The 17,434-nt window shown below is 35.5% G+C and overlaps 1 protein-coding gene across 3 annotated transcripts in view; it reads right to left on the reverse strand.

The window, feature by feature from the left end:
* UNC80 (unc-80 homolog, NALCN channel complex subunit) overlaps window positions 1-17,434 on the reverse strand; it is a 241,703-nt gene that overhangs the window by 145,057 nt on the left and 79,212 nt on the right. For all 3 annotated transcript variants that reach the window (XM_032637295.1, XM_032637297.1, XM_032637294.1), the window contains exon 22: window positions 13,176-13,348. In XM_032637295.1, coding sequence (XP_032493186.1) covers window positions 13,176-13,348 — 173 coding nt within the window. The remainder of the gene's footprint in view (window positions 1-13,175; window positions 13,349-17,434) is intronic.

Raw genomic sequence — 17,434 nt, forward strand, 5'->3', positions numbered from 1 at the left:
ACTAGATGCAAATAGCAATTCCCAAGTCATGACAACCAAAAATTCCTCCAAACATTGCCAAATGCCCCCTGGTGGGCAAAGTTACCCCTGGTTAACAACCATGAAATTAGACACAGCTGAAAAAACAAAAAGTGAAATGGAAGAGAATTAGGCAGAATACAGCATAGAAAGAGATGAAGAAATGAAAAATATGAAAGAAGTTGTCAAAGACAGAGGATAAACCGAGAAGCTCTATCATGCATCTTTTCAGTTTATAGAAGGAAAAATTAGAGAAAATGTGAAAGACACAATCTTTGAAGAAATAACAGAAAATTTCCAGAATAGACATAATATGCCAATTACATGATTTACAGACTTAATGAAATATGAAATATAGGCTAGAAACTTTTTAGTGAAAGTGCAAAAGATCAACAATAAAGAGAAGATCAACAATAAAAGCAACTGGGAGAAGGAATTGGGGGAGACACATTACCTATAAAAGAATGTCAATTAAGCCAGAAGAGAAGGGGATAATATCTTTGAAGTACAGAAAGAAAATGTTAGCCTATGATTCTAATTCTATCAAAAGTATCTTTCAAGAATGAAACCAAAATAAAGACATTTTCAATTAAACTGTAGTTGAGAGAGCTACTGCCAGTTGATCATCACCAAAGAAGTGTCTGAAAGCTTTCCTTCAGGAGGATATAGATCTTAGAAAGGAATGTCTGAGATGCATGGAAAAATGGTGAGCAAAGACTATGCTAAGCTTTTGGGCAAATTTAAAAATCACTTTCCTAACAATCAATAAAAATAATGTCTACTTTATCAATGTTAAAACAAAAATAAGAGAGAACTAAATCTTGACAATAATTGGGGTTAAAACCCTCTACAGTCTTTTACTGTTTGAAAGAAGAGTAAAGATATTCATTAAATTTAGACTTTGAGTTAAATATGCATGCAATTAAAAAATATATAAATAGAATAATTTTAAAGCTGATAAAGAAAAATGAATAAAACAAAGCTAAACCAAACCAAAGCAAGAGAAATAAAACAAAATTCAACACTATTTGAAAGAAGGCATGAAATAATGAATATACAATGAAATAATGAAAAATGAAATAATGAAACATATACAATGAAATGATGAAAAATGTGGTAAGTAGGCAGAAGAAGACAGAAGTGAATCTATATAAGCAATCATAATCTGTGCAAATGTACTAAATTTTCTAGGGAAAAAAAGGTCACTAAAATGTTATAAAAATTCAAATACTTGCTTCTTACAAGGCACATATCTAAAACACAAAGATGTAGAAATGTTGAAAGGACTGGCAAAAAGACCAGACCAATGCTAATAAAACTGTTTCAGCTGTATTATTATCAAAGAAAAATATATCTTATATATGCTAGAAATAAACTGGGTCACTAGATAGTAATAAAAGGTTCATAGCACCAGATACTTGTCATACTTCTAAACGATCTGCCTGTAAATCAATAAAACAGAAATTGCTGGAACTACAAAATAAATGGACAAGTTTGTCATCATAGAGGAGATTTTAACACAACTTAGTGTTTGACAGATCAAGTAGTGAGGGGTAAAAATAAGAATATAGAAGACTTGAATATAAAACACTGCACCCTGATGGACCCAGAGGGTATTATGCTAAGTGAAATAAGTTAGACAGAAAAATCTGTATGATTTTACTGATATGTGGAATCTAAAAAACAAAAAAATGAACAAACAAAGCAAAATAGCCTCACAGATACAGAGAATAAGCTAGTGGTTGCCAGAGGTGGGGATGGGAGGTTGAGGGGGGAACAGGGTTTGGGTAAAATAGGTGAAGGGCATTAAAAGTTTCATACTTCCAGTTATAAAATAAATAAGTCACTGGGATATAATATACAGTATAGGGAATACAGTCAATAATATTATAATAACTTTGTACGACAAAGTTGACAGATAGTTACTAGACTTACCGTGATCAATTCATAATGTATATAAATGCCAAATCACTGTGTTGTACACCTGAAATTAATATAATATTGTATGTCAACTATATTTCAATTTAAAAAAAAAAGGAAAGAAAAGCCTCTATGTTGTGCCCAACAACTGGAGAATGCACATTCTTTTCAACTACACTAGAACATTTACAAAAATTAATAATGCTCTAGTTCATGAAGCAAGTTTAAATTAATTCCAAAGAATCAGTATCTGAAAATGAAGTTAGAAATCAATAACAAATGGATACCTAACAAAACTCTGAAATTTATAAAACTGAAACACACACACTCATACATATATACATAACCCATGGAAAAGGAAACCATTAAATAAATTAAAAAGGACTTAAAAATAAATTGTAACAAATACTACTTATCAAAATTTATGACATAATTGAAGGAGTACTTAGAGGGAAATGAATAGCTAAATGCTCAATTTTTGAACAGAAAAAATAAAAGTATGAGCTAAGCAATCAACTAACAAGGTAAAATAATAATACAATGAATTCAAAGCAAGAAGGAGGAAAGAATAAAAATAAGGGCAGGATATACTCAATATTTTGTAATAACCTATAAGGGAAAAGAATCTGAAAAAGAATATTATACGTATATGTGTATTTATAACTGAATCACTTTGCTGTACACCTAAAACTACCACAACATTGTAAATCAACTATACTTCAATAAAAACAATAATAAGGGCAGGAATTAATAAATTAGACAACGAGATACAATAGAGAGAATCTCTATTGTACCATTAAAAAAGACTAATGAAATTGACAAATATCTGGCAAGCCTAATCAAGAAAAGAAAAGGAAATAATTTTAGGAATAAAAACAGAAAAAATAATTACAGATGCTGCAAAGGTCAAAAACTAATAAGAAAATGCTATGATCAATTTTAATCCAACAAATATGAAAATGCAGGTAAAACTGACAAATTGCTAAAAAGATTAAAATTACTTAAATGTACTCAAAGAAATAGAACTTGAATTATCAATTCAGATCTGAATTTTAATTTTAATTGCATCTAAATTTATCTGTGGACTCAATGTAATTCCAAATCAAAATATTTTCATAGAAACTGACACGCTAATTATAAAATTCACATGGAAGAGTAAGGAGCCAAGAACAACCTAGGTGATGTTCAAAGTTCAAGCTATTAAGACAGAGTAGATTAACTCAGAGCACACATGGAATGCAACAGAAAAAAAACTCAGACTTACACCCATGCATGCATAGAAACCTGACACATAATTAAGATGGTGTTGCACATCAGATAATAAAGTATGAATTAATCAATATATTATGCTAGAATAATTTTTTTTATGCGAAAAGAAAAGAAAGAAAAAAAAATCCTGTTTTATACACACAATAAATTCTAGTTAAAGACCTAAATGTGAAATGCAGACTTTAAAATTTTTAGAGGAAAATTTAATATGTATTTATTACTACCTTGGGATTTCTTTGAAAAGACATAAAAATGCTAACCACTAAAGAACATTTTTATAAATTAAATTACATTAAAAATTTCATTAACATACACATAAGGAAACAAAACAAAATGATATATTCTCTAGGGATACAAGCTCATGTGGTAAAATAAAGCAAGCACAGGGAAGATTAAAACAAAGTTCAAGACAGCAGTGTCTTCTAGGAGGTAGGGGTGAGTAATTAGGGAAGGAGATACAGGGGACTTTAAAGAAAGTGGAAATGTCCTATTTTTTAAGATATGTGGTGGATATGTGACATTCAAATTTTTTCTTTAAACTCTACATATTCATGATATACATCCTTTTTATGTTACATTTCATAGAATGTTTTCAAACATTCAGTATAGGAATACCACTAGAATAAAGTGAATAATTTGACCATTTAGTTTTGGTTATTACTGGATTATTTCAACTTTCCTTATGATTCAAAAGAGGACACAATATTATTTTGCTTTGATAGTTCCTAGTCTGCATATATTCCTAACTCCTTGAGAAAAGCTAATATCCATTCATCACCAAGTAGTTTTATGATGGTAAACCCCAATGTGGATTACATGTGTTGCAGTGAACCTGAAAGTATGACTATATGGTAACCAAATGTTTCATTTTCCTCAAGAGTTCTAGTTTATGTCTAACTGGTATAATTATTGATAGCACTCCATTTCACTCTCAAAAGTGTCCCAATTTGGATAAAAATTATACAACCAGTCCTCCTAAAACTATCTATTTATGAAGCTATTATAATTTAACATGAATTAGGTTTTCTCTATCCACAGACTAAGGAGAAAACTATGATCCCATTGACTCTCTTATATTCATGAAACTGTTCCTAAAGCAAACTGACATTATGTGTTATTTATGCTAATAAATTACCAGTAAATTAGAAATCACTATGTCTGTACATGTTATATATTCAACTGGGTATAAAAGGATAGATAATTTCACCTGAAATATACATAAAATAGACAGAAGTGCCTTTTGTTTGAACTATTTTTGTGCTTGTAGATTATATGAACCTAAAGATAAAATGAGTCCTTTATAAAACATATCTTTTTAAAAATACCTTACAGTTGCATTTATTAAATTTACACTAAAGAGGAAGAGTGTGAGCAGGAGCTGTGCTGGACTAAAAACGGATCCAATTATCCCTTTGTAGTCATAGCAATAATGACAAGAGGACTGTTTAAAACAAAAACCTTTAGATTGGCAAGACTTTGAACATTGACACTTCTAGTACTTCTTTCATTTAATAATACTTTTTAATTCTGAAGAAAATTGGAAACTTGAAAAAAATCACATATAAATTCTATGATGAAGACAATGAAAACTGTTCCGAAATAAAATTACATCATAATGTAAACACTGTATTTAAGCTGCACTTAAAAACATGAATGCGACATCCAACAAAAGCAAACAATAAAAGAGAGATGGGAGAAAGTGAAGGACTGGAAAGTGATGATGAACTGAAGACATTTATTCTCCCCTCCTCTCCCAAATGCTATCTGATGAAATGGTAGAATCTATACCTATGTATAAATCTGTATATCTGTACCTACCTCTGCATCTGCATATCTATCTGACATCTATATCTATCTATCTGTCACCAATCTATCCATCGGTATCATTTATATCTACATCTCTATATATTTCTATATTCGTATTTCTATCTCTCTGTATTTACACACACACATATATGTATATGACTAAAACCACAAATGCACTGGAAAACATATAGAATATAATTTTAAAAATATCTTTATTGGAATATAATTGCTTTACAGTGTTGTGTTAGTTTCTGCTGTATAACAAAGTGAATCAGCTATATGTATACATATATCCCCACATCCCCTCCCTCTTGCGTCTCCCTCCCACTCTCCCTATCTCACCCTCTAGGTGAGCACAAAGCACTGAGCTTATCTCCCCATGCGATGCAGCTGCTTCGCACTAGCCATCTATTTTACATTTGGTAGTGCATACATGTCAATGTTACTCTCTCACTTCATCCCAGCTTACCCTTCCCCCTCCCCGTGACCTCAAGTCCATTCTCTATGTCTACGACTTTACTCCTGCCCTGCCACTAAGTTCACCTACCTTTTTTTTTTTTTACATTCCATATATATGCGTTAGCATATGGTATTTGTTTTTCTCTTTCAGCCTTACTTCACTCTGTATGACAGACTCTAGGTCCATCCACCTCACTACAAATAACTCAGTTTCATTTCTTTTTTGGCTGAGTAATATTCCATTGTATATATGTGCCACATCTTCTTTATCCATTCATCTGTCGATGGACACTTAGGTTGCTTCCATGGCCTGGCTATTGTATACAGTGCTGCAATGAACATTGAGTACGTCTCTTTTTTTCTGGTACGCAGGCCTCTCACTGTTGTGGTCTCTCCCGTTGAGGAGCACAGGCTCTGGATGCGCAGGCTCAGCAGCCATGGCTCACGATCCCAGCCACTCCGCGGCATGTGGGATCTTCCCGGACCGCAGCACGAACCCGTGTCCCCTGCATCAGCAGGTGGACTCTCAACCACTGCGCCACCAGGGAAGCCCACATGTCTCTTTTTGAATTATGGTTTTCTCAGGCTATTTGGGGTCTTTTGTGTTTCCATACAAATTGTAAAATTTTTTGTTCTAATTCTGTGAAGAATGCCATTGGTAGTTTGATACGGATTGCCTTGAATCTGTAGATTGCTTTGGGTAGTATAGTCATTTTCACAATACTGGTTCTTCCAATACAAGAACATGGTATGTTTCTCCATCTGTTTATGTCATCTTTGATTTCTTTCATCAGTGTCTTACAGTTTTCTGAGTACAAGTCTTTCGTCTCCTTAGGCAGGTTTATTCCTAGGTATTTTATTCTTTTTGTTACGATGGTGAATGGGATTGTTTCCTTAATTTTTCTTTCTGATTTTTTGTTGGTGGTGTATAGGAATGCCAGATATTTCTGTGCATTAATTTTGTATCCTGCAACCTTACCAAATTCATTGATTAGTTCTAGTAGTTTTCTGGTGGCATCTTTAGTATTTTCTATGTATAGTATCATGTCATCTGCAAACAGTGACAGTTTTACTTCTTCTTTTGCAATTTGTATTCCTTTATTTCCTTTTCTTCTCTGATTGCCGTGTCTAGGACTTCCAAAACTATGTTGAATAAGAGTGGCGAGAGTGGACATCCTTGTCTTGTTCCTGATCTTAGTGGAAATGCTTTCAATTTTTCACCATTGGGTATGACGTTTGCTGTGGGTTTGTCATATATGGCCTTTATTATGTTGAGGTAGGTTCCCTCTACGCCCATTTTCTGGAGAGATTTTATCATAAATGAATGTTGAATTTTGTCAAAAGCTTTTTTGGCATCTATTGAGCTGATCATATGTTCTTTATTCCTTAATTTGTTAATATGGTTTATCACATCGATTGATTTGCATATATTGAAGAATCCTTGCATCCCTGGGATAAACCCCACTTGATCATGGTGTATGATCCTTTTAATATTTTGTTAGATTCTGTTAGCTAGTATTTTGTTCAGGATTTTTGCATGTATGTTCATCAGTGATATTGATCTATAATTTCCTTTCTTTGTGATATCTTTTTCTGGCTTTGGTATCAGGGTGATTGGTGGCCTACAATCAAGATTACTCTACCCAGCAAGGATCTCATTCAGATTTAACAGAGAAATCAAAAGCTTTTCAGAGAAGCAAAAGCTAAGAGAATTCAGCACCACCAAACCAGCTTTACAACAAATGCTAAAGAAACTTCTCTAGGCAGGAAACACAAAAGAAGAAAAAGATCCACAAAAACAAACCTAAAACAATTAAGAAAAGGGTAATAGGAACATACATGTCGATAATAACCTTGAATGTGAATGGATTAAATGGCACAACCAAAAGACACAGATTGGCTGAATGGATACAAAAATAAGACCCATATATATGCTGTCTACAAGAGAACCTCTTCAGACCTAGGGATACATACAGATTGAAGGTGAATTGATGGAAAAAGATATTCCATGCAAATGGAAATCAAAAGAAATAGCAATACTCATATCAGATAAAAGACTTTAAACTAAAGACTGTTACAAGAGATAAGGAAGGGCACTACATAATGATCAAGGGATCAATCCAAGAAGAAGATATAACAATTATAAATGTTTATGCACCCAACATAGGAGCACCTCAATACATAAGGCAAATGCTAACAACAATGAAAGGGGAAATCAACAGTAACACAATAATAGTAGGGGGCTTTAACACCCCACTTACACCAATGGATAGATCATCCAAACAGAAAATAAGGAAACACAGTCTTTAAATGACACAATAGACCAGATAGATTTACTTGATATTTATAGGACATGCCACCAGAAAGTGGCACAATACACATTCTCCTCAAGTGCACATGGAACATTCTCCAGGATAGATCACATCCTGGGTCACAAATCAAGCCTTGGAAAATTTAAGAAAATTGAAATCATATCAAGCATATTTTGACCACAACACTATGAGATTGGAAATCAATTACAGGAAAAAAAAACTGTAAAAAACACAGATACATGGAGGTTAAACACTGTGTTACTAAATAACCAAGAGATCACTGAAGAAATCAAAGTAGAAATTAAAAAATACATAGAAACAAATGACAATGAAAACATGATGACCCAAAACCTATGGGATGCAACAAAAGCAGTTCTAAGAGGGAAGTTTATAGCAATTCAATCTCACCTCAAGAAAGAAGAAAAATCTCAAATAAACACTCTAAACTTACAGCTAAAGCAACTAGAGAAAGAACAAAAAACCCAAATTCAGTAGAAGGAAAGAAATCATAAAAATCAGAGCAGAAATTAATGACAGAGAAATGAAGAAAACAATAGCAAAGATCCATGAAACTAAAAGCTGGTTCTTCGAGAAGATAAACAAAATTGATAAACCCTTAGCCAGACTCATCAAGAAAAAAAGGGAGAGGATGCAAATCAATAAAATTAGAAACTAAAAAGGAGAAATCACACCTGACACCACAGAAATACAAAGGATTATAAAGACTACTACAAATAACTATATGCCAATAAAGTGGACAACCACGAAGAAATGGACAAATTCTTGGAAAAGTACAATTTTCCCAGACTGAACCAGGAAGAATTAGAAAACATAAACAGACCTATCACAAGTAATAAAATTGAAACTGTAATTAAAATCTTCCAACAAACAAAAGTCCAGGACCAGATGGCTTCACAGATGAATTCTATCAAACATTTAGAGAATAGCTAACAATGATCCTTCTCAAACTCTACCAAAAAATTGCAGAGGGAGGAACACTCCCAAATTCATTCTAGAACATATTTAAAAGTGAAGCATTCCTGAAAGTCAGGAAGCAGATGAGATCAGATATTAAGTGAAACCAAACACAGAGGATACAAAAGTTAATAATACCTTTAATAGAAGACAACTTGTGAATGTTAGAGTAATCTCAAGGGTCTCCTAACCCAAAGAGACAGGCATGAACAACTGCAATTGCCACACTTGCACAATGATGGTAAAAACAGGATGTTACTATGATTCAAACATATTGGACATGCAGCTATATTTTCCTTCCTCTCAGTTCTCTTGCCAGTATTCACCAGTGACTTCAATTCCTTCACTTTTCTATACCTGAGAAACTGAAGTTGAATGTACCCTCATTTGGGGACCATGTCCTGGCTTAACCCTTTCCTCTTATATCAACAAATAAGACAATGAATGTGAAGGTGCTTTATTAACTATGACATACAATGAAAATGTTACTTTTGTTATCTTCTACCACCACCTCTCTCACCACTGCCGCCACCACCACACCACAACCACACCACCACCACGACTACCATCACCACCAACATTACCGCCACCATGAGTACCACCACCACCATCAACACCTATCCCTTTTTTTTTCAACCAACCAGGTGTACCTAGATTCTGTCTCTGTTTCCTTTAAACCGTGACTGATTCTGACCTCTGGACACTCCTTGGTCTTGACCTAGAATCAAAGATTCTCAGATACGAAAGAAACTCATACTAACCACCCCCTTCTTGAGTCTCCCTGTACTTCCCCATTGAGTCCAGCGTAGTGACAAAGAGCTAATTACTTCTCAATGTATCTACTTCATCACTGGACATCTATAGTGATCAGAAAATGCTTCTTTACTTTGAAGCTTGAAGACACCACTTATAAGTATCAAACCCCATTTATTTTATTTATTGCCATGAGATTAATAAGATTGAGAAGGTCAAGCAGGGCCAGAGTTGGTCCAACAGGAAGGGAAGAAAGGAGAATCTAGTGATCTGGTAACTACCTGGCCATAATCTTATTTGGAGGAAGTAAAATAAATTTTAAATGTCTTCTGGAATTCAGCCATGAATTAAATCTCCTTGAAAACTCTAAGCATTATAGCAGTTGGAAATCATATAGGTATGGAACCATCTGATGAGAGGGAATGAAATTCCAGCATCCAAGAGACCGATTATTTTAAGAAGAATATTGATGAATACTTTTATAATCTCCATTCAGAAGCCAGTGTTAATTTGTTTGAATGGGATTATTTTTTTTAAAGAACCTATTGATAACACGATTTTATTTATTACTTTTAAAATATATTTATTTTTGGCTGCTTTGGGTCTTCATTGCTGCATGTGGGCGTTCTCTAGTTGCAGCAAGCAGGAGCTACTTTCTGTTGCAGTGCACGGGCTTCTCATTGCGGTAGCTTCTCTTGTTGCAGAGCACAGGCTCTAGGTGCGTGGGCTTCAGTAGTTGTGGCTTGCAGGCTCTAGAGCACAGGCTCAGTAGTTGTGGTGAATGGGCTTAGTTGTTCCAGGGCATATGGGATCTTCCTGGACCAGGGCTCAAACCCGTGTCCCCTGAATTGGCAGGAGGATTCTTAACCACTGTGCCATCAGGGAAAGCCCTTGACTGGGATTATTTTTTAAACTTTCAAATGTATCACTCTCTTTGTGACAAGCCTCCTGTTTCTCCCATGACCACATATCTTATAAAGCTTAAAAGCTTTTTATGTAGGAAGCAGTTATTCCTTCTATTTTTACACCATCAACGTTAATAAAATCATTCCAACTACTTTATTAAAGAGTGTCTCTTTGCCAATGATAATACATTGAGACTGTGTTCTTCCCATTTTTTGTTTCATGGGTGGGTTTTGGGGGAGTTCATGAACCTTCTGATATTACAGGCTGAATATTTTGTCTGTAAGTGTAATTCTCTCCATAGCTCTCCATAGCTTTCATTCAGTTCTTAAAGAGTTTATGTCTCCAAAATGTTAAGAATCACTGATTTAGTGGGTAAATGTGTAGTGTGAATCTTTAAAGTTGAAAATCTCCTATATGTTCCTATTATAAATTCATCATGTAGTCACATGACCTTTTAAAAAAAAAAGATTCAATTGCTTTTGGACCATTAGAAATCATTTGCCTCTTCTTTATTATGGAGACCATATACATTTAAGTACATTTTCAGTGTATCAAGAGACACTTTCCGATTTACCTAAATAACTTTTTTTTTTTTTTTTTTTTTTTACAGAGAAAGTATACGGTATTGCTAAAAGAGTCCTGAATAGAATCAGAAGGTTCTTCTCCGAGCCCAGTTTTCACTTCGACTGGCTTATATGACCTTGAGCAAAGTCACCTTAGCTCTTGGGGCTTTTGTTCTCTCATGTGGAAAATGCGTGAATGAAAAGAGTGGCTTGGAGTCCAGTATATGATATACATTCATGTGGAGACTTCACTCAGGATCTCTGAAAGAGTTGTGGGTGTGGGGCTGAGGCTTTCCAGAAGAGGGAAGGACAATCCATTCTCTCTGTCATCAGGTGCTTATTTTACTGACAGTTGTCCAAATGCTATTATCCTATCATTGTCCAATTTGTATGGGCAGCTGTGCCTCTATCTTTCCCTTTCAACAGTAAGTTGAAGTAACATGATTCATTATTATCATTTTCCTTACACTCAGACAGTTGCTGGAGAAATTTGATGTCTCACTTGTCTAAAAATTTTCCAAAGTATCTGTGACTTTAGGATTGAAACAAAGATGGACATAATAGTACATCTGGAACACTGTAGCATAAACTACCCATAAAGTTCTAATGCACCATAGTTATTGTGTATTTAACCATTGTTCAACTAGTTTGTGTCATCTTCACTTTCTTAATCACATTTAAACTATCAGGTTTAAAATACAGAATTTCTTATTTTTCACATTTTAAAGTTCCTATAGTGATCTCACATAATTTTTTAATGAGAGAGTCAACATGGTATTGTACCAAATATAAGGTCTGTTCTAATCTGGCTGTATCCTTTCCTGGCTTTGAACCCTGGCCAGTTGGTGATTAAGAAGAACCATGCATGACTCAAACGAGTGACAGGCTGGTTTCCTCTCTCTCACTTAGAAAACAAGAAATTGGCTCTTTGCCTTGTCAGCTCTTGCTTTAGACAGGCATCTCATCGTTCTTTAATTGTTTGATTGCCACCTGCCTCAGCCCTCCTGGAGACCTGTGACTTTCTACATTTTACAGTCATCATAGCATATATCAGTACACATTAAACACTTTGGAATTAAAAAAAAAAAACTTTCAAAGACCAATGTCCAGGAATCGGAAACTGACTGAAAAATCTTAAATAACCACAGGTCATCATTCTGGGTGATTACAGTGGTATTTGCATTTTCAGCTTAAGTGAAGCTACATACCTTGCTGGTCACTAAATATCATGACAGCAAAAGCTATTAATGTCACAGAAAAATGTCATGAATTATGTTAAAAGGTTTGGACTATTTTCCAAGGTAAAATATGAGTGGCCAGTGGTTACATATTCATGTGTTACAAAAAGGGATCATTTGTAGGCAGGCTAAAGGGTTTTTGTTGTAAAAATGTCTATTTTAGTTTTTCTTCTTAAAGTGTGAACTTTTACTTCTTGATATTTACTTGGAATTTTGTACCCAGTATTTATATAGCATATGAATGATTTATTAAACCAGAAGGTAAATAAAGGAAATTGAAAGATGGTGTTCAAAACTCATATCTGGGTCTCATTTGACAAAAATACTTTCTAAACAAGATCCACATTATACTCTTGAATCTCTTACATGTGTATAAGGCTACACAATGTTCAAGGTGCTTCTGTGCAATTAATTTCAATTGATCTTTGCTTCGTATTTTCACTCAATTAATATGCAATTAAATCAAGACAGAGTTTAAAGGACTAATATATGACAGACATGACTAATAATGTAATAATAATAATGACCTACTTTATTGAGTAACTGCTATATTTCAGGCATTATGATGAGGACTTTACATCTAGTATCTCATTTAATCCTCACACTAACCCTAGGAGGTAGGCATAATATTATTATTACTCTTAATCTCATTTTACAGGGTTTAGCTAATAAATGTCAGAGTGATTTTAACCCAGGCAGTCTCATTCCAGAATCCTCATACACTGTTAATCATTGATGCTGTACAGAATATATTTACTAAGATTTTTTCCCCTTTCTTTTCTTCTTTTACCTTACTACCTTTTCCCCTCCTCTTGCCACTAATGCTGAGGAAAAACAAAAAAAGACCAAAAACGTAACCCCATAGTTAGGCTTTGGAGTAGGGATTCATGCTTTCCTCCATTAGCAGAATTAACTGGAATGGGATACAGGATGAGAAAATTCTTCCAACAACTTACAAGATCCAAGGCGGCTGCCAAGATCGATGCATCAGGAATTGTCCCTGGCTCACAGCAGTTTAACAGAAACTGAAAGCGCTTCATTCCTTGTCGGATTGCTCCAAGATTCACCACGTTTTTGCTTTTTCCGCCATCTTGGTTGGAAGACAGATGGTCATCAAAACTGTGGCAACCTGTAGGGGTTTTCCCATGTTGGAGGAATAAAGGAGAGAGAGTGTAATGGTTGTAGATTAAAAAAGAGCTTTGAAGTTTCAACAATGCATTTTCTATAGTGTTGGCCTAAGAACTTTTTCCTGAACTACACTTCCCTCCTCTCTATCTAATGCTTGATTTGGACACCTTGACTTTTAGGAATCTGATGACACATAGCATATGTTAATATGGGGTCTTATATAACTATTTTAATATAGGGTCTGTTCCATAGAGAACAGACTTGTGGTTGCCAAGGGGGAGGGGGGATGAGGGAGGGATGGATTGGGAGTTAGGGATTAGCAGATGCAAACTATTATATACAGAATGGATAAACAACAAGGTCCTACTGTATAGCACAGGGAACTATATTCAATATCCTGTGATAAACCATAATGGAAAAGAATGTGAAAAACAATGTACATATATATACGTATGTATATATATATGTATATATATATGTATGAATGTATATATATATATGAATCACTTTGCTGTATAGCAGAAATTAACACAACATTGTAAATCAACTATGCAGCAATAAATTTTAAAAATTAAAAAAAAATAGATAAATATAGGGTCTGATCATTTTGCTTCCAGGTCTCTTCTCTAACACTGCTAAGAGGATTATTTAAGATGATTCTGCCTGTAACTAACTTCTGTTTTTATGGAAGATGCAAAATCACTGTGCAATTTCAGATCTGTTACAAAAAACTGATATCAAAGACAGTATCTTGATATCTTAGTTACAATGCAAAGAAGCACTGATTATTAGGGTTGTAAAGGACTTGAGAGGTTGGTCATTTAATGCCAGGATTTCCAAACCTGCCTGTGCATCAGAATTATCTGGGCAGCTTTTGAATCTTATTCAGAAATTCAGAAGCAGAGTCTCTGAAAGAGGAGTGTAAGAATGTGTGCTTTGTAAAGCCTCACAGATGATAAGGATGCAGCCAGCCTGACCCCACACGGTGGTCAGAGGTTTAGGAACCACTGACTCATCCTCACTTATTTTTCCATAGTTAAACTGCATACGAATGAGAATCAGTCTAGAGCTTCTTAAAATGCAGACTATCAGATCTCATCGCTAGAGATATGGATTCCATAGGTCTGCAGGCTATGTATATTTTTAACAAACATGCCACATGATTTTAATACAGAAAGTCTAAGGATCACACATTAAGGAAGAATAATACAAAGCATTGTTTTACATTTCTTTTAACCCCATGTATGTTTTTAAAAACCAAAGTATCTCATAGCTTTTCTATAGCTTCTAGTATATATATACACACATATATATATACACATACACACACATATATATGTATATATATACACATATATATGTATATATATATAATATTTAGTTTATCTTATATAATGCTATAATATTGAATATAGTTTTACACACCAAGCCCAAATTACTTCCCATAACTCTGAAATGTACTTTCAGCACCTAAGAATATACCCCCTGATTTAGTGCTTGGCTTAATGTGTGCTGACACCATTTGCAATGTTGCCAACTCTAGGTCCTCACTAAGTCACAGATCCCATTACAGGAAACGGCTTTCTCACCTCTTCTGTCAAAAATACCTTGATACCTCCCACCCACTGCCCCACTTTCCCACTTGCTGCCTCAACACAAAAAAAGTGGCCCCACGTAGCCTTTGCTCTCAACTAAGGTGCCCTATACACAAGCAGGTCATGATTGGTGGTTGCAGATGTATGGTGAATAATCTGTTCCTATTAATAAACACTAACGTTCACAAATTTGCATTTAAAAATCAGATCCAGAGTTGGATGTACCCCTTTAATAATTTGCATTCTTTGTAAATAAAAGGGCGATATTTACAATTATGAGCTTGGTTTACCATGAAAGTATGTACTAGTGGAAAAAGGTGAGCACCTGTTCTTTTAGAAAACACATCCTTTGGAAGCAGTTCAAGCTTGGTGAAAAGATTCCTTTGGACTTTATTACCACAAGATAAAAAATTATGGCATGGGGCTTGAACCAAGATGGCGGAGTAGAAAGACGTGCTCTCATTCCCTCTTGTGAGAACACCAGAATCACAACTAGCTGCTGAACAATCATCGACAGGAAGACACTGGAACTCACCAAAAAAGGTACCCCACATCCAAAGACAAAGGAGAAACCACAATGAGATGATAAGAGGAGTGCAATCACAGCAAAATCAAATCCCAGAATCGCTGGGTGGGTGACTCACAGACTGGAGGACACTTATACCACAGAAGTCCACCCACTGCAGTGAACGTTCTGAGCCCAACATCAAGCTTCCCAACCTGGGGGTCTGGCAATGGAAGGAGGAATTCCTAGAGAATCAGACTTTTAAACCTAGTGGGATATGGCTGCAGAACTTCAATAGGACTGGGGGAAACAGAGACTCCACTCTTGCAGGGCACACATAAAGTAGTGTGCACATCAGGACCCAGGGGAAGGAGCAGTGACCCCATAGGAGACTGAACCAGACCTACCTGCTAGTGTTGGAGGGTCTCCTGCAGAGGCGGGGGGTGGCTGTGGCTCACCGTGGGGACAAGAACACTGGCAGCAGAAGTTCTGGAAAGTACTCCTTGGTGTGAGCCCTCCAAGAATCTGCCATTAGCCCTACCAAAGAGCCCAGGTAGGCTCCAGTGTTGGGTTGCCTCAGGCCAAACAACCAACAGGGAGGGAACCCAGCCCCACCCATCAGCAGACAAGCAGATTAAAGTTTTACTGAGCTGTGCCCAGCAGAGCAACAGCCAGCTTTACCTACCACCAGTCCCTCCCATCAGGAAACTTGCACAAGCCTCTTAGACAGCCTCATCCACCACAGGGCAGAGAGCAGAAGCAAGAAAAACTACAAACCTGCAGCCTGTGGAACAAAAACCACATTCACAGAAAGATAGACAAGATGAAAAGGCAGAGGACTATATACCAAAAGAAGGAACAAGATAAAATCCCAGAAAAACAACTAAATGAAGTGGAGATAGGCAACCTTCCAGAAAAAGAATTCAGAATAATGATAGTGAAAATGATCCAGGACCTCAGACAAACAATGGAGGCAAAGATCGAGAAGATGCAAGAAATGTTTAACAAAAGCCTAGAAGAATTAAAGAACAAACAGAGATGAACAATACAATAACTGAAATGAAAACTACACTAGAAGGAATGAATAGCAGAATAACTGAGGCAGAAGAACTGATAAGTGACCTGGAAGACAGAATGGTTGAATTCACTGCTGGGGAAGAGAATAAAGAAAAAAGAATGAAAAGAAACGAAGACAACCGAAGAGACCTCTGGGACAACATTAAACGCAACAACATTCGCATTATAAGGGTCCCAGAAGGAGAAGAGAGAGAGAAAGGACCCGAGAAAATATTTGAAGAGATTATAGTCGAAAACTTCCCTAACATGGGAAACGAAAAAGCCACCCAAGTCCAGGAAGTGCAGCGAGTCTCATACAGGATAAACGCAAGGAGAAACACGCCAAGACACATAGTAATAAAATTGGCAAAAATTAAAGACAAAGAAAAATTATTGAAAGCAGAAAGGGAAAAATGACAAATAACATCCAAGGGAACTCCGATAAGGTTAACAGCTGATTTCTCAGCAGAAATTCTACAAGCCAGAAGGTAAAGTGATGAAAGGGAAGAACCTACAACCAAGATTACTCTACCCATCAAGGATCTCATTCAGATTCGATGGAGAAATCAAAAGCTTTACAGACAAGCAAAAGCTAAGAGAATTCAGCACCACCAAACCAACTCTACAACAAATGCTAAAGTAACTTCTCTAAGTGGGAAACACAAGAGAAGAAAAGGACCTACAAAAACAAACCAAAAACAATAAAGAAAATGGTCATACGAACATACGTATAGATAATTACCTTAAACGTGAATGGATTAAATGCTCCAACCAAAAGACACAGGCTTGCTGAATGGATACAAAAACAAGACCCATATATATGCTGTCTACAAGAGACCCACTTCAGACCTAGGGACATATACAGACTGAAAGTGAGGGGATGGAAAAAGATATCCCATGCAAATGGAAATCAAAAGGAAGCTGGAGTAGC

The sequence above is a fragment of the Phocoena sinus genome, chromosome 7 (genome assembly GCF_008692025.1).
Source record: "Phocoena sinus isolate mPhoSin1 chromosome 7, mPhoSin1.pri, whole genome shotgun sequence".
Taxonomy (NCBI): domain Eukaryota; kingdom Metazoa; phylum Chordata; class Mammalia; order Artiodactyla; family Phocoenidae; genus Phocoena; species Phocoena sinus.